Genomic DNA, 23,695 nt, shown 5'->3' on the forward strand with positions numbered 1-23,695 from the left:
AAAAGTGACGTCGTTACAAACGGTCTCGACTGTATGTATCCACAGGGACGTGTGGCATGTAACTGAGAAAGAGGCGTGATAATATCTCCATTGGCAAAAGATTCCGGATTAGTCCGCCATTTCCATCCACGGGAGACGACTATCAGGGGGAGGTGCCTGCAAGAAAAGGTGCAATAACGAACGAAAGGGTTGCGTTGTATGACCTGTGGCAAGAAATGTCGGAAGTTTGATCGTGGTGGGGAAGGTGAAAACTCTGAAATGGCAAATGCTAAGCCTCAGTCTGATAAAATGGGGGTCAGTGAATCGAATCATCGCAAACTGTCGTAGTGCAGACAATGTGAAAAGGCGTCAGTACTGACTGTACGTTACACTCCAGTGCGGGACCCACAGTGGCAGAGCGCTTCAAGAGAAGACCTGCAGTGACGTCTCAACCAAGTATCCTGACCGAGCTAAACTGTAATGGATGGCGGGACTTCAGTATGCCATGTACAGAGCGGAAAGTCTCGAGGTTAAAACTGTTGTCCGACAGCCAAACATTAGTTTGAGATTATCCTGAAGTTCTTAACCAAAATATGCTTCGAGCAGATAGATAGGCTGCTGACGCGTGAGAGCATCAGCGTTCTTAAGTCTGTTATAGCGTCAATTAGTAAAGGTGTTAGGAAAGATAGGATACACTTCGTTTAGCAAGAGTTACAGGAAACAAATTACGAAGGATGGCAGTACTCAACATCAAATATTCAGCTGTGGGAACCGAGATGTGAAGCAGGAATGGAAAACGTCAGAAGTATTGCACAATACGCCACAGTCGAGTATATGCTGAGTAATGTCGTGACGGATGGGGAAAAATCCACTGTGGTCCCATAACCATGTCGTCACATTTTCTACGACATCAAAGAGAGCTTCACCTCCGATTTAAGCGAATTCAAATTGTAGTTGATAAACAACAGCTCAACAAAACCAAAATAAGTGTTAAGATGGCACTGTAGGAAGCGTTCGGTTAGTTCGCATACGAAATATTGCCAACCGATCTGACTACAAACCATAAGAATTGTGGGTCTTACGTTGTCTATGGCGGTTTAGACGTCATCTGTGACCAGTGACCAGACTCAGACTGAAACGTGAGATAAAGAAAAACGAAAAGCGGAACTCGATCTTCGGAGGTTCTTTCACAGCTCTATATCTTAATACAGTTCCTCCTTTCAGTCATCGCAATAACGCCGAAATGCCCTTGATGGGATAAGTGATAGAATATAAGAATGAACTGAAAGTGCTCGACAGACGAAAGGCATCTGGACCAGATGGCATACTTGTGAGACGCTACAGCGATCGTACAACAGAACTTATTGCCCAAACACGAGTGGTTTCTCGTAGCTCACTGGATCACCAATGGGTGCCAAGCTGTTGGGAAATAAAAGCGCGGCTCATCCACGTTTTCGAGAACGCTCGCTGGACAGCTGCAATAAATTGTAGGCCTATGTCACCGACGTGTGTCTGGTGTAGAATTATGGAACACGTTTTACGCTCAGGCGATACTCCACACACACACTGTACTGATTCGCCTGTCAGAGCCAGTGCACGGAGCAGGAATATGCCGCCAACAGGGATCCTGCGCACCTCATCTCGCTCTGTTCGTTCACGAGATTCAACTCACCCCGGCCGCAGGCGCTTCGGCTGATTCCGTCTTCGTTGACTTCCGGAAGCCATTGGCTACAGTTCCGCACTCCGTTTAGCGAGCGAAATACGAGCCCGCCGAGTGTGGGACCAGGTGTGGGAGTGGATTCGGGACTCCGTAGCAGATGGGGCTGGACGCGTTGTGCCGGCCGGGACGACATCGACAGGTGGAAAGGACAGTCCGGCAGTGTCACGAAGGGGGCGTTACAGGGCCTCAACTGTTTACAGTGTATGTACACAGGGTGAGTCACTAACCACTGCCACCAAGAATAACTCCGAAACTATCATAGGAACTGAAAGTTTTTTGGGACAACTGTTGCATGGGACAACTGGGGCCATAATTTTACGTTGTTTTTTTGTTGCTAGGTGGGGTCGCTTCAGAGATATGGAGCTCAACTTTGTTTTTCAAATGGGATGCTAGAGTTTGGCAGTTACTTTCTGATAGCGGCTATCGAGACGAATCCAATTATTTCCAACAGTAAGGTCTTTGAAGGTCAACAAACGCCACAAAGGAGGAGGAGGAGACCAAAGTTTTAGATGAAGAAATGGCTGCAAGGAACAGAGGGGACTCTCTCACTTAAAACTGTTCCCACTTTTAGAGTGTAGTGATTTCGACAATTACCTAAGAATAGAGGAAGAAACACACCAACACTTGCTTTCCTCTCGTCAGCCTTTTACTACAAAGACAGGATGACACGGATGAGAAGAGCTGTGGCACAGCATGACAAATCAGCAAGCAACATTACAGTACTTGGCTAGTGGCCCTACATAGCGTCATCTGAAGTAAAGCGTTGCTATTTCACAACCGAGTCTCTCGAAAACTCTGCCAGAAACTTTTGGCGCGTTTTTCAGTGCTTTGAGAAATGGATCCATGAGGCCAAGTTGTAAATTAAAAAAAAAGAAACTGCCAAACTAATTATTCAAGGCTTGCGGTTCTCTGTAGCTCTAGCTGTAGCCTTCCCATGTTTCAGTTTCCAAGGTCTCAAGAGAAATGGATTTACATTGCAAATTGGTTTGAAGGAAATTGACAATTTCCGAAATGTCTTGGTCGTATCGATGGTAAACACGTGCGCATTAATCCTCCTCCCAGACAGCCGTAACTACAAGGCCTGCCGCAGCATGGTGTTGCCTGCGATGGTAAACGCAAATTACGAGATTTTAATGGTAGACTTTGGAAGCAACGACCGGATATCTGATGGTGGCGTTATTGAAAACACAATATTTTACGACAAGCTGAAGTAAAGCAAGTTAAAAGTACCGTGTGAATCTTGTGTTACAGGCCACAAGCTGCCGTATGTTTTCGCAGGAGATGAAGCCTTCGTCGTAAGGCGCGACTTTATTAAGCTCTGTAGTCTGAAAGTACTACATCGTGAGAGGATCATTTGCAACTATCGCCTGTCCCGTTGCCGAAGAACTGTGGAGAACGTGATTCCGATTGTGTCTTCCACATTCCAGATCTTTCATAAAACTATTCACTCAAATACAGCAAATATCTAGAGTGTGGTGCTCGCCTCCTGTGTACTCCGCAACTACTTAACGACGGGCATGCAGCACGCTCTACACAGCGCCAGGAACGTTTTACGCAGAGAACGTGCAGGAAGGTGCTTTCGCTGAAGTAGAGGTGCCATGTTCTCAATACTGCCACGATTGGATGCGGGGAGCAAACTGGACAGAGGATGTGTTGATCTACGTGTTTGCGAAGCTAAAATTTCGTGCTTCATACTTCTGATACTCACACTTGATTATTACGGCTATGTGCAGTTTAATTTTTACACGACATTTCTGAACTCTTCAAAACGGGTCATTTTCGGTACTTTTTGTCTTTCTGAAGCGTCAGGAAATGTAATGTCAGAGGCTGTCCATGTTTCTGAAACAGTGTCTTACCATCAACAACGGATAAGCTTTATACAACAGTAAGGTCTAAGATAAAATTTGCTATAGATTTCTGTCAAACATATGTAGCTAATATCTGCACAAATGTTTTAATTCTGACGTGATTGAGTCCCTTCACGAAAAGTAATAACAGAGAAATCTATCCCTGATCTTGCCGTTATTGCACTCAAAATGATAATTTAAATTGTACCGTCGTTATAGGCTGCACATAAAAATTTACACTGCTCTTTAATCGTTTCATTTGAACCTCAAGTAAAGAAGTTCGTAAGTGGCAGCGTCACAGTCAAAGGATGCTATTAATGCGCGAGCACGACGGCAGCAACTTTTCTACACAACAAGCCGCACAAAACTTGACGAGTCTGAAGGAGGATCCGTTTCTTTGTCAACACACCGTGCTATTATCAAGCATATTTTAACACGAGAACAGGTAAACAATGCAAAGCAGCGTTGCACAGTACAAAAAAAAAAAAAAAAAAAAAAACTGTGGTGTCTGATCGCTTCCCTTCATCAGCAAATCTGAAAAGTGGATACGTGACGTCACAGACGATAAAAAACAGGATATGAAAGGCTTTATTTTATGATGCATGAACATTACGATAACCTCTCGAGAATTCACCAGCTACTAACGAAATCATCGCGTTAGTATAACCAAGGTACAGGGGAACGCAACAGCTCACTCGTTCACCACAACCTCAATTTCAGAAAATTGTAAAAATACTGAAATGAATGGAAGAGCTGTATTTCATCGCCAGAAACATGTCGGCATGACGCCACGTGTTGTGATTCGCGAGTGGATTACATGATTGGCAACGCCCACGCGCAAAACAGCTTGCTACATCTGATTACTTTGCAGATGAGTTAACGTTTGTAATATCTGACTTCAAGCTTGTAAATGAGAAGTTGAGGAATGGTTCGGAATTATTCTTAACGTGTGTTTGAAGTCGCCGAGTGCTCTTATTCCGAAATACTGGGTAAATACAGTCCCGCCAGATTGCGATCCTTTTTAGGGAAAAGCAAGCTTTTCGAACTGCTAAATGTTTGAGGCGTCATATTTCTTGCCGTGTGTGTGTGTGTGTGTCGTACAACGATATAATTTTGCAGATTCTTTCTATGCGGTAAGTGGATACTGTCTGCAAACTATGCTGCGAATAGAGTCTGTACTAATAAATTAATAAATTAAAACGCTACGTCTGATGCCGAAGTTGAGTGCATGAACAGCGATAATCTGTCACTTCACGTGTGTGTGTGTGTGTGTGTGTGTGTGTGCGCGTGTGTGTGTGGCGGGGCGAGATTAGAGAAAATTATCACAGGTGTTTGAAATGTCGTCTGGAGTTTGTTGCGAGTCGCTACCTTCCTTCGTTCTGAAATACTGGCTGAATAACGTCCGCATATTTCAGCGCCGTGCGTTACGTTACCTCGCGACACGCAAAGTTTCCAACTGTGGTACATTCCTAACTGTGTGAAACCCGTAGACAGACAACCACGGCTGCAGGAATCAGTGGCGGAAGACACCGCGTCGCACTAAGACCCACTCAATCCCAAGTGCTGACTTTGATGGTGTTCGCATACTTGCGTTCTACGAACATTGGATATTTCGTTGCAGTGACGAGATCAGGACGTAATCAACGACTGTGGTACGAAAATTTTGTTGGAATCGACACTGGCACATTGAAACACTGCCCGACTGACTGTGGCGGTGCCGGCCGCGGTGGTCTAGCGGTTCTAGGCGCGCAGTCCGGAACCGCGCGACTGCTACGGCCGCAGGTTCGAATCCTGCCTCGGGCATGGATGTGTGTGATGTCCTTAGGTTAGTTAGGTTTAAGTAGTTCTAAGTTCTAGGGGACTGATGACCACAGTAGTTAAGTCCCATAGTGCTCAGAGCCATTTGAACCATTTGAACTGTGGCGGTATTTTCCGTTCGTTCCACGTCACATCCGCTCAAGTTGTCAGCTGTTATATGAATGCAACAAGGCGATAAATAACGAGTGATAAGTAATTAAACACTCGACACGCTAATTTAACACATTATTCGCCATCCCTTTGTTCTCAGTTGTTCGACTGGATATGTGATTTCCTGTCAGGAAGATCGCAGTTCGTAGTAATAGACGGAAAATCATCGAGTAAAATTGAAGTGATATCAGGTGTTCCCCAGGGAAGCGTCCTGGGACCTCTGCTGTTCCTGATCTATATAAATGACCTGAGTGACAATCGGAGCAGTTGTACACAGATGATGCTGTAATTTACCGTCTAGTAAGGTCACCCGAAGACCAGTATCAGTTGCAAAGCGATTTAGAAAAGATTGCTCTATGGTGTGGTAGGTGGCAGTTGACGCTAAATAACGAGAAGTGTGAGGTGATCCACATGAGTTCCAAAAGAAATCCGTTGGAATTCGATTACTCGATAAATAGTACAATTCTCAAGGCTGTCAATGCAACTAAGTACCTGGGTGTTAAAATTATGAACAACTTCAGTTGGAAAGACCACATAGATAATATTGTGGGAAGGCCAGCCAAAGGTTGCGTTTCATTGCCAGGACACTTAGAAGCTGCAACAAGTCCACTAAAGAGACAGCTTACACTACATTCGTTCGACCTCTGTTAGAATATTGCTGCGCGGTGTGGGATCCTTACCAGGTGGGATTGATGGAGGGCATCGAAAGGGTTCAAAAAAAGGGCAGCTCGTTTTGTATTATCACGTAATAGGGGAGAGTGTGGCAGATATGATACGCGAGTTGAGATGAAAGTCATGAAAGAAAGACGTTTTTCGTCACGGCGAGATCTACTTAAGAAATTTCAGTCACCAACTTTCTCTTTCGAATGCGAAAATATTTTGTTGAGCCCAACCTACATAGGTAGGAATGATCATCACAATAAAATAAGAGAAATCAGAGCTCGAAGAGAAAGGTTCAGGTGTTCGTTTTTCCCGCACGCTGTTCGGGAGTGGAATGGTAGAGAGATAGTGCGATTGTGGTTCGATGAATCCTCTGCCAAGCACTTAAATGTGAATTGCAGAGTAATCATGTAGATGTAGATGTACCGATCCTAATTTTTTGAAGCGAGACAACGTGTTACACAGGAGCAGTACCTTGACGTTGCTCCGTCGCGAGTTATACGACGAACCGTACAAAAGCGAGCAGAACAACATCCACAGCTTCCAAGTAACCCTGTGGAGGCCGGCTGCCCGCCTCACCTGTCTCTGCTATTCTCGCGGTGAGGCGGGACTGCGCCGCACGCCGCTAAAAGCCTGGCTGCTGCGTCACAACTGCGCCGGCGCCGGCGCCCTGCTGCAGGAAAACAACTGAGCGCCGCCTCGCCAGCAACAGAACTGGCGGGGCAGCGGCTCTGACGTCATACGACCCCCCCCCCCCCCCCTCCGCCCACCCATCCTGTCCCTGCCGACAACGAACGCTGCGAGCGTGACCTTTGCGCTCCGTGTAGTTTTTCGAGGAAGCGAGAATACGCAACACTTTCTGCGACAGAATGCTGCATTCCGAATAAACAATTCCGTCCTCCGCTTGCCTGTACGCCCGCTCAGCCTTGTTCAGTAACGACACGACTGAGATCGTAATCGCGTATTTCAAGACCTTAGGCCCTACTTTGCAGTTTAACGCAAAATATGCTTTGCGCAATCTACTTTTCTATTTGCTCAGTACAGAAATTATCTACACAGCTCCATATGTGTAAATCCCATACGATCGTCAGGCCTCCAACGAATCTTAGGTTCAGAACGTACCCTCAAACACTTTAGCTGCCCCTCCAGCTTCTATTTTCCATACTTATTTTGATTTCACTCTTACAGAGAAGCTGATAGGTCGCAAGTACGTAACGTAATTAATTCGTTGAGATTCAATTTTTCTGTCTGTTCCCTTGCGCTGTGCCAAGTACGATGACCGGAACGGTTATTTTGTGGCAGCAAGGTCTGCAGTACGCGTCATTTTTGCACTGCTTACTTATAAAACTTTGTAATACGAGGGCGTTGTCTGTGCTCTGATTGGCTGAGGCAGAACACACTGAGCAGTCGGTATATTCGGTTTTATATTATCGGCGCTTTCGTGCCCCATTTATTGACTCTGTGTTGAAACACAGGTCCAAAGAAAAAAGTCCACCAAATACTCAAGTTATGTGCGCGATTACCTACAACACAAGAACGCAACAATATCGGTATACCAACACGCCATCCCTGCAGCTGCAATTGCTTTAGGGTCCAATACAGAGCTTAATTTCTGCCGTCTGAACAGAGTAAGCTCAACACTGTGGGTCACCACACGAAACTTTTGACATCATACTAGTTTTGTTTAGTCCTGTCTGAAAGATGTCGTTCAACAAAAGCTTCGATAATAAAGTTTCTCGCGAACTGACCACTGGACTGACGTGAGGGGCCGTGCGTTCTCTCCCAGCAGCTCCTCTTCTATTCAGAAATCCGTGCCTCGCCGTGAGATCCGAAATGTGAAATAATTTGGGTGAAGGTCACGGTTAAAGAAGGCTCAGACATGATAATTTGGTGTCTCTTTAGGCCCCCTCGCTCAGCAGCTGATGTGGCTGAGCGCCTGAAGGATACTTTGGAAAATATTTCGAGTAGATTTCCCCACCATGTTATAGTTCTGGGTGGAGATTTTAATTTGCCGGATATAGACTGGGAGACTCAAACGTTCATAACGGGTGGCAGGGACAAAGGATCCAGTGAAATTTTTTAAAATGCTTTATCTGAAAAATATCTTGAGCAGTTAAACAGGGAACCGACTCGTGGCGATAACATATTAGACCTTCTGGTGGCAAACAGACCCGAACTATTTGAAACAGTTAACGCAGAACAGGGAATCAGCGATCATAAAGCGGTTACTGCATCGATGATTTCAGCCGTAAATAGAAATATTAAAAAAGGTAGGAAAATTTTTCTGTTTAGCAAAAGTGACAAAAAGCAGATTACAGAGTACCTGACGGCTCAACACAAAAGTTTTGTCTGAGGTACAGATAGTGTTGAGGATCAGTGGACAAAGTTCAAAACCATCGTACAGTATGCGTTAGATGAGTATGCGCCAAGCAAGATTGTAAGAGATGGGAAAGAGCCATCGTGGTACAACAACCGAGTTATAAAACTGCTGCGGAAGCAAAGGGAACTTCACAGCAAACATAAACGTAGTCAAAGCCTTGCAGAGAAACAAAAATTACGCGAAACGAAATGTAGTGTGAGGAGTGCTACGCGAGAGACGTTCAATGAATTCGAAAGTAAAGTTCTATGTAATGACTTGGCAGAAAATTCTAAGAAATTTTGTTCTTTACGTCAAAGCGGCAGGTGGATCAAAACAAAATGTCCAGACACTCTGTGACCAAAATGGTACTGAAACAGAGGATGACAGACTAAAGGCCGAAATAATAAATGTCTTTTTCCAAAGCTGTTTCACAGAGGAAGACTGCACTGTCCTTACTTCTCTAGATTGTCGCATAGATGACAAAATGGTAGATATCGAAATAGACGACAGAGGGATAGAGAAACAGTTAAAATCGCTCAAAAGCGGAAAGGCTGCTGGAACTCATGGGATACCAGTTAGATTTTACACAGAGTTCGTGAAGGAACTTGCCCCCCTTCTTGCAGCGGTGTATCGTAGATCTCTAGAAGAGCGTAACGTTCCAAAGGATTAGAAAAGGGCACTGGTCATCCCCGTTTTGAAGAAGGGACGTTGAACAGATGTGGCAGAACTATAGACCTATATCTCTAACGTCGATCAGTTGTAGAATTTTGGAACACGTATTATGTTCGAGTATAATGACTTTTCTGGAGACTAGAAATCTACTCTGTAGGAATCAGCATAGGTTTCGAAAAAGACGGTCGTGTGAAACCCAGCTCGTGCTATTCGTCCACGAGACAGAGGGCCATAGACACGGGTTCCCAGGTAGATGCCGTGTTTCTTGACTTCCGCAAGGTGTTCCATACAGTTCCCCGCAGTCGTTTAATGAACAAAGTAAGAGCATAAGGACTATCAGACCAATTGTGTGGTTGGATTGAAGAGTTCCTAGATAACAGAACGCAGCATGTCATTCTCAATGGAGAGAAGTCTTCCGAAGTAAGAGTGATTTCAGGTGTGCCGCAGGGGAGTGTCGTAGGACCGTTGCTATTCACAATATACATAAATGACCTTGTGGATGACATCGGAAGTTCACTGAGGCTTTTTGCGGATGATGCTGTGGTATATCGAGAGGTTGTAACAATGGAAAATTGTACTGAAATGCAGGAGGATCTGCAGCGAATTGACGCATGGTGCAGGGAATGGCAATTGAATCTCAATGTAGACAAGTGTAATGTGCTGCGAATACATAGAAAGAAAGATCCCTTACCATTTAGCTACAATGTAGCAGGTCAGCAACCGGAAGCAGTTAATGCCATAAATTATCTGGGAGTACGCATTAGGAGTGATTTAAAATCGAATGATCACATAAAGTTGATCGTCGGTAAAGTAGATTCCAGACTGAGATTCATTGGAAGAATCCTAAGGAAATGCAATCCGAAAACAAAGGAAGTAGGTTACAGTACGCTTGTTCGCCCGCTGCTTGAATACTGCTCAGCAGTGTGGGATCCGTACCAGATAGGGTTCATAGAAGAGGTAGAGAAGATTCAACGGAGAGCAGCGCGCTTCGTTACAGGATCATTTAGTAATCGCGAAAGCGTTACGGAGATGATAGATAAACTCCAGTGGAAGACTCTGCAGGAGAGACGCTCAGTAGCTCGGTACGGGCTTTTGTTGAAGTTTCTAGAACATACCTTCACCGAAGAGTCAAGCAGTATATTGTTCCCTCCTACGTATATCTCGCGAAGAGACCATGAGGATAAAATCAGAGAGATTAGAGCCCACAGTGAGGCATACCGACAATCCTCCTTTCCACGAACAATACGTGACTGGAATAGAAGGGATAACCGATAGAAGTACTCAAGGTACCCTCCGCCACACACCGTCAGGTGGCTTGTGGAGTATGGATGTAGATGTAGATGTAGATGTGTAGATGTGTGGATGTGGCTGTATCTGTTATGCTGTGTCCAAACACGAAGCACCTAGCATTTTTCTTTGCATTTTCGATTATTATTCACTATCGTTGTTGGTTTGAGTATTTACCTATGCTGGTACGTTCTCCGCCCACGATGAACTGCTACAAAGGTAATAATACTGAAATGAACATTTGATCAAAAAAAATTAAAGGCACCTCCCTCACTCTCATTTCAAGTAAACAGAATTTTCGCTTATTAATCTCGAATCACACAGAAAAAAAATTTTAAAAAATTTTTAAGACAGCTACAAAAAAAAGGAATTCCAAAGATGATACTAATTCTCTTTCAGCCGCATTAGCGAGTAACCATCCACTGATACAGTTCGCGTGTTTTACGTCTATCTAGGCGTTAATGATCACTTGATTTTTTTTTTATGTAACGAAGTAAAAATAGGAAATAATTAATTTGCATAGGCGATATATATATATAAGGTAATATTTAATACTAATTCTCATAACAGGAAAAGACAAAGACAAACTGCTATTTGAAACAGATAAATAAGGAGACTAAAATTATATCTCTGACTTGACAGTGAACTTGTTTGCTTGGAGTTGGAAAGATTTACCTGACAAAGGAAAGAAGGTATGAAGGTCGAGGGCATATTTTGTTGTACTGTAAGTAGAACAATATTTGCTATCACTACATTTGCCTAAGTATTCAGCATTTTAACCGTAAATAAACGGGAGACGGAACCATTCGTGAGTGGTAACGAAAATTAAGTTTATTATCTGTGCAAGTCAGAGATAAATAGAGGGCCAACTCCGGTTTAAAGAACATTAGGTCACAAGTTGTAATCGGAGTTTTACATAAGGAACCACGCTTCAATGACGCCATAAACGAACTAAGGATCGATAAGACGTGAATTAGAAGTTAATGAATAGCAACACTGATAGCTCACCATACGCTAGGTATTTACGTGTTACATAAGTCTGACATAAATTTTTCAGCATTATTTTGCAAGAAGAATGAAGCATTGGTGCAGTGGTTTTTCGTACTTTAGTCTGTACAGAATGTACTTCTCGATCTAATTTTAGAATTCAAACACCTACATGCAACCTATTAACGATAGCTGAGTCTTTGTCAATGTATACGTCAGTCACATGAGAAATTGCGATGGTTGCATGTACGTACACAATGAAACTGTGCCACGAAGAGTAATATGGGTCCGATAAAAGGAAGCATACACTTACTGTGTACGTACGTGGTTATTGATTGCCAACGGAAAGATTCCCGACAGTAACGTACACCATGTATGTACTGACATTAAAGTCAGTACATAAATTGTAAACACAGTGTGGTCAGAAAGGACCAAAGTGCTAATACATTCTGGAAATTAAATTTCAGGCGATGCTGTTATTAACTGAAAGGGCACAGAAGTACTTGGTACTCCGTCTTCAGGCCACAAGAGGCCATCGGGACCATCCGACCGCCGTGTCATCCTCAGCTAAGGATATGGATAGGAGAGGCTTGTGGTCAGCACACCGCTCTTCCGGTCGTTATGATGGTTTTATTTGGCCGGCGCCGCTACTATTCAGTCGAGTAGCTCCTCAATAGGCATCACGAGGCTGAGCGCAACCCGAAAAATGGCAACAGTGCATGGCGGCCCGGATGGTCATCCATCCAAGTGCCAGCCACGCCCGACAGCGCTTAACTTCGGTGGTCTGACGGGAGCCTGTGTAGCCACTGCGCAAGGCCGTTGCCCACAGAAGTACTTTGATTGCAAACATTGCCAGGCGGTATTCTTGGAGGAAGATAATGTGTACAAATATTATGTGCGTTATTCAAAGAATTCGTAAATACAATATTGCAGACCGTTCTGAATATGAATTTAAAGAATTTTAGGCCTTATATAAAATCAGCAAGCGGACCGGAATCATGAGTTTAGTCACTCAGTGACTACACTAGCACTGAAACGGAAGGCGACAGGCAGAAGGCGAAATACAGGACTACTATAAATGATTCACTCGGTTTCAGAATTATAAATTTTCCTAAATATGACATGCACAGTATCACAGGATCACGAATATAACCGCAAACTCAGCGAGTTTAAAGTGTGCCGACCACCTAACATTACTAATTCTAGCTCGTTACCAAAATGCCGAAAAAGCAAGGACAGACATTTCGTGTGTTGGAATATGGGATACATCTGACGAAATGTGGCAGTTCAGCCGTGGGGGAGGGGGAGGGTGTAGTGGTGGGGGGAGGGGGGGGGTTGAGCGATATTTTTGTACGCAGTACAACGAAGTCAGCAGCAGGTACAAGCTGCGAACTGTCAACACCGCAGCAATGTTCGTGGAAGACGGTGCATCGGCATTTACTCTTCAAACCGTACCATCTGCAGCTCACCAACAATTAAAACGGGAATGTTGCCGATGGCGGCTTTCGGTTTGCACCATAACGCAGGGACCAGCTGAAGAGGACAGACGTTCCGCCTCCACGCCGATATGCAGCGACGAAGCAACCTTGCATTTGTCTGAAAAATTTTGATCTCCGCTATGTGAAATGGCGGCGAATGAACGGTATTCACCCAAGGTTAACATCTTCTGTGCCATGTCACAGAAGAAGCTGAATGGGTCGTTTGTATACCGCGAGAGAACTGTGGCGGGTACCTCTTACCTCAATATTTTCTAGTTTTGGTTGTGGTTTTTTTCCACAACTGATTCCGGATCCCAGGAATTTCATCTTCGAACAAGACACCCCTCCCTTATGGGAGCATCGATGTTTCTCGCTATCTGTCGACAAATTTTCGCATCGCTGGATGGGCCGTAGGGCTGGAAGATGATGTGGCTCTGTTGCTTTCGACCTCCAGGTCGCCTGACCTAACGCCTTGTGAATTTTTCCTTAGGAGGTTCATCAGGGGACCGTGTTTACGTGTCCCCACTGCCAGGAACACAGCTCAGAAAACGGGTCAATGTCTCTGTGCTGACCACTGAGAGGATGTTGCCAGATAAGTTACGGAACGATGTCGACTACCGCTTGGATGTGTTTCGTGTCACCAGAGAGACACTGATAAAACATTTGTGGAGCACAAACTGTAATGTTGGAGGGTTTACAGTTCTATTCCCGCATCGATCAAGTTTTTATACGGAATACTTCGCAAAACGTGGACCTGTGAAAACGCATTAGACGTTAACAGTAGTCCTGCAGTTTCTTCCGTCTTCCTAAATTATTTCGCAGGGGGAGATAGTAATGCGGTTCGTCCTTTCAGTCAGCAATTTATGTTCGAATGGGGTATATGTGCAACTTCCCCTTTGAACAATTATATATAAGACTGTCCTTAAACTGATACACAATATTTTTTAGCGCAACGCAATCTGACTATCAAAGATCACTGCAAAAGAATGGCCCTGACTAACATTAACCTATACCTTTCACAAATCACTTACCTCACAAAAATCTTCGCTACTCAAGCTACTGCAATACAGCGAGCGCCACTATTGCCAGCTAAATAAAGATTCAAACTACTGAAGGCACTAACTACTGATAGGGATAGTTAGCAAATGAAAGATATTAATAGAGAACAAACAATGTATTTACCTTAATATCATCACAAGTCATAATATATATATCAGTTCATGACAAATTACAAACCTCCGCCATCTCTCTCCCCACATCCACCACTGCTGGCGGCTCACCTCCAACTGCGCAACGCTATGCGCTGTTCACATCCAGCTGCCGCTGCCCAACACTACAATGGCGAGTATTACAACAATGCAAAGCAGCCACAGACTGCACACAGCACAGCCAGTGATTTTCATACAGAGGTGGCGTTACCAATAAAAAAACCTAAACAGCCTACTTACATAGCCCCCATGCTCCCCACAAAAAATTTTACAAATTGGATTGGGCAGTGGCCAATACAGATTTGAAAAAAAAATTTCATAATTACAATAACAAAGAAATCAAATGCACACACTTATTGATACAATGTTGGTCAAAAGCTAAAATTTTCTCACAGTCTATAAAGACAGTCGTGATTCATCACAGTAAAATTACAGTGTTTTTCCTTTTTTTTTTTTCAAAGTCTGAACAGTAAAAGAGAATGCACACAAAGGAGTGGATTTCCATGCAGTTTTGAAGAAGTAGTGTTGTCCTTCCAACGAAAAGACAATGCTGACTCTTGACATGCAGACAGGTAATGGGCCACAACAGAGCAAACCCACAGCAGAGTCAGTCGAAATTTTGAAGAGTATTGGTAGGTAGGTCATCACAGAGCAGACCCACTGTAGTCCTGGTAGAGATTGTGGTATTGGTGGGCCACCAGAGGTGTAGACCCACTGCAGTCCTTGTAGAAATAATGGCGTTGGTGGGTCATCATAGATGCAGACCCACTGTAGTCCTTGTAGAGAAGGCCAGCAGCCATCTGTTGCGATTGTGCAGGTGCACATTCACCATCGAAGAGTCTTGCGGAGAATATAGCAAGTCCATAAACCACCAATTGTGCACTCACAAAGTTTTTGGAATTGTCCTTAGAACCAGCAATGCTGTTATCCAGTCCCTTGCTGAATTAGTAACACATGTGCAAACACTAACAGTCCCTACTTCTCACATATTGTCCATATACTATGACCAACAGAAACGTGTGCAGTGAAATGTAACTTACAAGTTACTTAATTTGATGAACTGGTGTCAAGTACAATTTTATAACATGAGAATACAATTACAAAGATACAGAAAACATCATTGAAACATAATAATACAGATAACATTTGTAGATAATAGGGGCTTTACAAAAGAATAGAAATAAACATATACTTCAATGTTACAGGAATTATGACATGAGTACATACATAAAAGATCGGAATAACTTTCGAAACATCAACTTCACACATGAGCATTAACACAAAACAGAATAAATAATATCTAACATCTTTACAAAGTAAATAACATATTATTAATGCCAATTATATTCGAGGATAACAGTATTCCTCATCATAGTGAATGTAGCTTAATATTAAAAGAAGAAAAAATTCTATGAAACTACACAGAGACAGAAAGAAAACAAATACACAAGGGTACACAAACACATAGTGGGATAACACCAATAGGAAAGGACAGGGTTCGTTTTCAGTGTAATATTTGGTACTGCAGTCCAACCCAAAACTTCATATATCTTTCCTCTTATTTCATCCTTTGTTTCCACCAAAAAAATTCTATCTAAGCATGCTTTCTGTATTTATATGTTCACACATTTCTTACCTCAACATTTATTTCCAAGAAAATCCTACCTAAACCGGTTTTCTGTACTTCTTTTTGTATAACTTCTCAATGCATTTCTTCCAATTCATCGCAACTCATTCTCTTAGAGGCTACCCCCTCTTAAGCTAACTTAAATCTACTGAGCTCAGATGCTAAACTAAGGGACGAGGCAATGCAGCAGCACATAAAACAATTAATATAAACAGCAATGAAAAAAATGGGAAATCGCAAAGCAAGCTACAGTAAATCTAAATTACCAAGCAATTCAACATTACAACTAATATGAGGCAATGTACAGCAACAAGAAAAATAAATGAGTAGTAAAACTGGCTTAGCAGAGTAACACAAAGTCAAATTCAGTAACACTATGCCTGGCAAACAGCAGTAACTTATACCTAAACATGACATAGCTCAAGCAGAAAAAAATATTACAGTAAAAACGACAATGCAGATAAGGGAAATGTATATTCACATCTTAATGTCTATGTAATTAAAGTGGTGCACCACAAATTATTCTACAAAAGAAATTACCAAGTACTTGAAAAGAAAATTATAGATGCAGTTACTGGTATTAGTCCCTTCTTATTGTTCTCTCCATTCCAAGAGCTCCTTTTTCGAAGAATGTGGATCAGAAAATAATTATTTAATAAATCTGTTGACAGAAAGTGTTCACATTAGCAAATGCATTTAATTTTATTTTATGAAACCAATGCTGCAACACAGCTGGAAAACAGATGTCAAATGAAATAAGCAATTACGCAAACCAAAGCATAAAAACATCATTCAATAGCTATGTGGCATTTCGTAAGTCAGTAACTCTCGTAGAAAGACGCTTGTCGTAATCAGGTGTGCAGATGTAAAGATATTTCTCGTCATTTCATTAGGCATTTCAGTAAATATCATAAATTACGAGCTCCACAGTATGCTTTCAGCAAGGAAATGTCAATAGCGAGGACAATGGCCTCCCCTTTCTTTTTTTTCTACCTGTGCTTCTGATGAGGCACTCACTAATGACTTGTTCTCCCAGCGTCTGACACAGCTGCGTGCCCACGACGCATTACGTGCAGGTGGTCACTTAACTTTCTTACGGAAATATTTACGACAGCAGTTTCCGCTACAATGACAGTCTCATATACAAAATTTCACGGGTCGAGAATTTGCGTTGCAAATGTGTAGAAACAAAACCCTACAAATATAACAGTGTCCAAAAAATTTTCTCCGGCATTGTGATACATTCACGCATTTACACACATTTCATAACTCTTAAAGTACGATTCTTGGTTTCCAACATTCTGTTTCACAAGTCCAGAGTCCCTACCCACTATTCATTACTCCTTACCTTATTACACATATACGTATCCATCGACACTCGTCAATATTTCGTCATTATAAATATGAAGCATAATCGAATAACTCATATAGCCTCAGCCTATTAATCATAAACATACCTCAGCAGCATAATACACGTCGTCATCGTAAAAATAACATCATAACACCTCAGTCAAATCTCAAAATCGTCGTAGCTTCCTCCAATAATTAAAAAAATTCTCTGCTCATGTCGAAAGTGTCATCTGCCTCAAACGTACTTTAAAAATCATGAATCCATACCAAATACATCATTCAAAGCTCTCATAGTATCACAATGGTTACAAAAAAATATGAACAGTTTATAAAGCACAGACAAAATACAATTTCGTAAGTGTGAAGTTATCCAACTGTGTAATTACGTAAACATCTGTCACTGATGTAGTAAAAAAAATGTTTATCTCTCAGTTAAATGATCAGATAGCTGTGTAATTTGTGTGTTAGAGAAATATGGTACCGATGTGTAAATTTGTATAAGCAAATACCATATTAGCTAGGGTTCCTTGTGCTTGCCAAACACATGGTACACAAAGTGAACGTGTACCCCCCTGAGGATTAATGTAATTATACCCTCAGGTGTTACAGATTACAGCAATGGAATGAAATGTATCACGGAAAACTTTCTTTGTAATTCAAAAATCTTTAAAGATAATTGTTTTAAGTACAAAATTAATCACTCAAATACGTGTCCTGTAGCGCTAAATATGCGTCTTGCTGTAAGATAATCTCTGTGGAAGTGTCGTAGTTATCGTCCCCCAAAAGCTAAGTTCTGCAGAAGTCAATGTACTGACCTCATGATAAACAAAGTGAAATGCTTTACGTATAGATATCATACTTATTACACTTTTTGCCATGATGAAGAAAGTACTGTGCTGTAACGTATTGTTGTGCTACAGAAAAGGCTGTCTCCTTGTAGCTATACCACAAAAGTTACTACTAAAACATGTTTTACTTTCCAGAATAATACAGAAAAACTGTGCAGATATAAAACAGATACTCCGCAAGAGCAACAATGTAAATTGTGTCACACATTAGTAACGTCGTGATATAGTCGTGTAGCTGTCAAATAAACTAACCACTGTGTCACCTGGTATCTCACAGAAAGTACTTTAAATCCAGAATATATTTTCAAGTAAACCAAAATGTTGCATTAAAATCTCATTAGCAGTACCAGTATGTGTCCTAAGTATGTAAGCCTGATAGTCGTTACGTAGTCGTGCAACTAACAAGCAAGAATGTACAAATGCAACACTGTGTAGTCTGTTCACTATAACAATGCATTCGTAATTTCTGTTTAAAAATGTTCCCTAGGTTCTATACTGGATACTTAACTTCAAACATTGTTGCATGTTAACAGATTCTCAGTGTGACAAATTGTACAAGTAGCGTGAAGTGAAAATTGCAAAGACTAAGTTAAAAAGCAGATTATCTGTCAATAAATGGTTTCACATGTGAAATGTGGTGTAAACCTTTACTCTTCATAGTACTCACAGTTTGATTTGAATGCAATTATCATGTTGTATACGTCGGTAAGAAACGCTAAAATTTTTCTCAAGGTTAGCGTGTATGCTATTTTTCCCTGAGCCAGACGGCGCAGGTGGCTGCCGGCGGTGCGAGTCATTGTCTGTTTCTTTGTTGACGCGCGCCGTTATTGGGATTAGGAGACCGAACTTCTACAAATTCACCTTGACGAGAAGGCCCTGCTCTGTTTGAAGCTCGCCAGTTCTGATGGAATCCAGGTGTGTCGTTTTGTCGGTAGTTTCTGTAGTTTCTTTCTTGTCGGTTAAGTGGTGGAGAATTTCTCCCTGAATTATCACTGCACGGTGGACCGTTGCGTCTGAAGTTATTCTGTCTCCCGTGATAATAATTATTTTGGTTCCCATATTGCCTGTTTCTCTGATTGTCTCTGTGATAGTCATTACTGCGGAGAGGTGATCTTTCCCTGTAATTATGACTACTCTGCCAATGGTTGTCATACGGGTGGTGTCTATTTTGGTCACGATTTGTGTGGTGAGAATAGCCTTGTCGCATCCAGTTATCATTTCTGTTGTCACGGAGTTGTGATGGATGTGACCTGTAGTGATTGTTTTCCTGTTTTCGCATCCCGCGACTGTCTGTGTCAATTTCTAATTCTTGTAACAGTCCCTGAAAAGCTTCAATGTCGTCTTTGCAACGTCCTGCTAAAATAATACGCCGTAAATATTCAGGTAATTTGATTAAGCAAATGCGGATGATTTCTGAGGGGCTGTATGGGTTTGACAGGTACTGATTCTTGTGCAACATGTCTTCAAAATATTTCACAAGACTGGAAAATTCAGATTGTTCGAAGTGTTTCATCATTATGATGCTATGTTTTACTCGGTCTTGTGTAGCTTGAGACCAATATGCTGAGAGGAAGGCATGATAAAAATCTCCTTCACTGTGACAATCGTGAATGACCGATCGCATTCTTACAGCTGGTTCATTCTCTAAGTAGCCACACATAAATTCTAATCTGTGTTCTAACGACCAGTTGGGAGGAAAACAATGCGAGAATTGATGGAGCCATGCTTGTGGATGAATGTCGTTGCCAGAATTCTTAAATGTTTTGAATTTACGTGTAGTAATGAACAGCTTATAGTCAAAATCGTCATGTCGCCGAGTCGCATATCGGTCATTGTTAGGTTGTGTCGGCCGCTCCATCTCAAAATTCGGTGCACATTGCCAATTTCTTTCATAACTTCCGAAATGCCCTGTGTTATTATTTTGTGGCTGTTCCGTATTTCTGTGTCCCTCTTCCCGTATTGGGGCGTGAGTATCCTCTGAAATACGTAATTCTTGTATTACCTGTGTCAGCTGATCTTGTACTTCCCGGATATCTCTTTGGTGTTGTGTATTAATTTTATTCTGATTTTGTTTGAATTTCCTAATTTGTTCGTACTCTTCCGTGTCATTAAAGACTACCGGTCTTGCGTCAATCAGATTATCATCTACCTTCGTAGATAAATTAGTGAACTGATCCAAAAGTTCGGCTACTTTCTCCGATAGTGTACTTATTTCCTCAGTGTGTTTTTCTGAACCAAGTTTCAGAGTATCTACTGTGTCCTTAAAGTTTTCCTGAGTTTTTGCAAGTTGCGTAACCGAATCGGTAGATGCAACTGAGTCAATTTTAGCCCACAAGGTCTCATGATTTTCATGAACAATGGTTTGCAGTTCTTTTATGGCTGCTTCGTGATTCTGTAATGCATTTTCATGCCGCGAAAAAATAGGTTGAAAATGCTCACAAATTTGTGTTTTTACATCATTACAGACTTTTTGACATTTCGATTCAATGTTATGTAACTCAGTAGTTAAATCTTCACGTGTTTGTTCAAGTGTTTGTTCCAATGAGTCTAACTTTTTAAGATTTTGTTCCACTGTGTCTAACTTTTGAAGCTTTTGCTGTGTTTGTATCTGATTTTGTTCCACTGTGTTTAACTGTTGCTGTGTTTGTCTCTGATGTTGTTCCATTGTGTCTAACTTTTTAAGATTTTGTTCCACTGTGTCTAACTTTTTAAGATTTTGTCCCATTTGTCTCTGATTTTGTTCAATTTGTTGCATTAATTGCAATAATAATGTATTAGTGTCTGGAATCTGTTTCTCTATGCTTTTCGGCAGTGCATTTGCACCGGCAACATTCACATTTTGACAAGCAGAAAATGTGTCTTGACTTATTTGAGAAAACGGTGAGGACGCAAAACCTGAATCTACAGTATTTGTAAAATTGTGTCCTGTCATTTCGGATTCCTGAGGCGAGCTGTTGCCGACCGATCGATCGATAATGCTTCCCTGTTCACTACCTGTTTCACTGTCTACACCATTATTTACCGCCCACTCCATTTCTCTATGCACAGTTACCAAATTACTACTCGGAACATCTGTTAATTCACTACACAGTGGTGCTGATAAGCTACGCTCGTCGTCACTATTATTTCTCAGTTTACTTTGGAGCCTAGTGTTACGTTACGTTAGACGCCATTATTGTGACAATATTTCACATGATAACACAGAAAAACACAATTTGAAGATCAAAAATAAGAGAACACATTAACATAGCACTGAAAATAATATCTAGTTAATTGCAGCTGCGAAATACTTGGTGCAAATCTACATGCATGCCACAACTGTTTTACCGTACAACAATGAAAGACTGTAACTACAAAGGAGATTTTCTCTACAATTACGTGCTAGGAATAAACAATAGCTACACTAATTACACAAACTACAAGAAAAAATCAGAAGATTCCAGTGAGGTATCCTGGCAGGGTCGCCATATGCAACTTCCCCTTTGAACAATTATATATAAGACTGTCCTTAAACTGATACACAATATTTTTTAGCGCAACGCAATCTGACTATCAAAGATCCCTGCAAAAGAATGGCCCTGACTAACATTAACCTATACCTTTCACAAATCACTTACCTCACAAAAATCTTCGCTACTCAAGCTACTGCAATACAGCGAGCGCCACTACTGTCAGCTAAATAAAAGATTCAAACTACTGAAGGCACTAACTACTGATAGGTATAGTTAGCAAATTAAAGATATTAATAGAGAACAAACAATGTATTTACCTTAATATCATCACAAGTCATAATATATATATCAGTTCATGACAAATTACAAACCTCCGCCATCTCTCTCCCCACATCCACCACTGCTGGCGGCTCACCTCCAACTGCGCAACGCTACGCGCTGTTCACATCCAGCTGCCGCTGCCCAACACTACAATGGCGAGTATTACAACAATGCAAAGCAGCCACAGACTGCACACAGCACAGCCAGTGATTTTCATACAGAGGTGGCGTTACCAATAAAAAACCTAAACAGCCTACTTACATATGTTCCAAAATTCTACCGCAACTACACTCCAGTGACATGGAGCTGTAATTCATCACATTACTTTTATTTCCTTTCTTGTGTGGGGTGTGGCATAGATTTTATGAACTTTTCATCTAAAAAGTTAGCTACACATTGCATAATGAAATGAATGTTTTTGAGGCTAAGTACCCGTATTTATGCCGCAGCATATTGTGGGGTCCGAGGCGCTTTCCTCGATACTACACCCTGATTCCCCAAAAGACGCGAAACTTATGTGTATGTTAGGAGTGTCTGAAAATATCATCTCTGGAACTATTCGATAAGCTTACACTTCAAATTTCATACACATTTCGTGCATGGTGGAAGAGAAACGTCACCAGAAAGACGTCCACAACGACTAAAAATAATCGAGGAGTAGTTTTTTTTCTAAAGTGCAGTGGACGAAGTGAAGTATGATCTAACTGCATAATAAAATTTATTTAATACTTACAGCTGCCGAATTATGACACAGACTAGTTTTTCACTGCAACATCATAACTTTCCGCGACGAAACAGTAACAGGATAACCGCTCCCCAATCCACTTTCCCTCGGTCAGTAGAGAAGCTCTCACACAAGCCTGCCCTGCTGTACTCTGTATGCCAGCAGACACGAGACTCGGGTGCGGCCCGCGTGTTTGCAGCTGTGGCTGTCACGTAGTCTTCTGAATGTCGTCGTGGAGCGCTAATGAAGGCCATAAAGGGATTCCGGGCTGACACCAGTGCACGTTGAATTTCGTCTGGACCTCGGCAGTAAGGGCCGTGTCGTACCAGGTGTCATGTCGGCGGTGGCGTTTACTCCCAGACCTGTTGCTTTAATTTGTCCGGCGGACGTCGTTCATGAGAGGCAATATCATGCGGATTTTCAGTACACTGTGAGTACGGGACGTGAGTCGTGCTTCGGTAGCTCAGATAGTAGAGCACTTGCCCGCGAAAGGCAAAGGTCCCGAGTTCGAGTCTCGGTCGGGCACACAGTTTTAACCTGCCAGGAAGTTTCATATTTACGAATTCTTCGAATAACGTAGATTATATCATAACACGCGATATGCCTTCAAGGATATCCCTGACAATGTTTACACTCAAAGTATTTCTGCGCCTCTGTAATTAATGCATGCAGCGCCTGGTATTTCATTCACAGAATGTACTAGCATTTTTCTACTTCCTGACGACACAGTGCCGAAACTCAATGTACTGACTTCAATGGCAGTACATACACTGTGTACGTCCCGTGTAATACGAGTCAGTTCTCAACAATACTGCAAAAAATGACTTTGAAGTTTCCCGAGCGCCATTAAGCGATACTGTATTTTTATTTACCAATAGCGAGATAATCCGGATGTTAATTATTAATTAAAATTTTGTACCAAACTGCAAAATTTCTTACTGTCAAATGAAGAAACTATAGCATATATCAACAGTGCTATTCAGCATCGAGGTAACAGAAGCCAAAAATAAAAATGTTCTGTAGTCGTTAATTAAAACTTCAAACTGATTATAAGATTAGAAGTTAAATAACACAGAATGTTATTAGCGAGAACTGAATTAGAGTTTACACAATTATAACATTACGATGCTACGTTCTCAGATGCAAACGTTTGACTTTAAATGCTCTGAGTGTTTTGTACTTAAAAGCTGTGCAAAGTCTTCAACGTC

General features: G+C 41.9%; 1 protein-coding gene across 1 annotated transcript in view; it reads right to left on the reverse strand.

The window, feature by feature from the left end:
- The window catches only part of LOC126442767 (uncharacterized), a 79,782-nt gene that overhangs the window by 37,009 nt on the left and 19,078 nt on the right, over positions 1-23,695 (reverse strand). The window contains exon 2 of the mRNA XM_050090797.1: positions 6,754-6,872. Within this exon, the coding sequence (XP_049946754.1) occupies positions 6,754-6,872 (119 nt within the window). The remainder of the gene's footprint in view (positions 1-6,753; positions 6,873-23,695) is intronic.

The sequence above is a fragment of the Schistocerca serialis genome, unplaced genomic scaffold (genome assembly GCF_023864345.2).
Source record: "Schistocerca serialis cubense isolate TAMUIC-IGC-003099 unplaced genomic scaffold, iqSchSeri2.2 HiC_scaffold_1406, whole genome shotgun sequence".
Lineage (NCBI taxonomy): Eukaryota > Metazoa > Arthropoda > Insecta > Orthoptera > Acrididae > Schistocerca > Schistocerca serialis.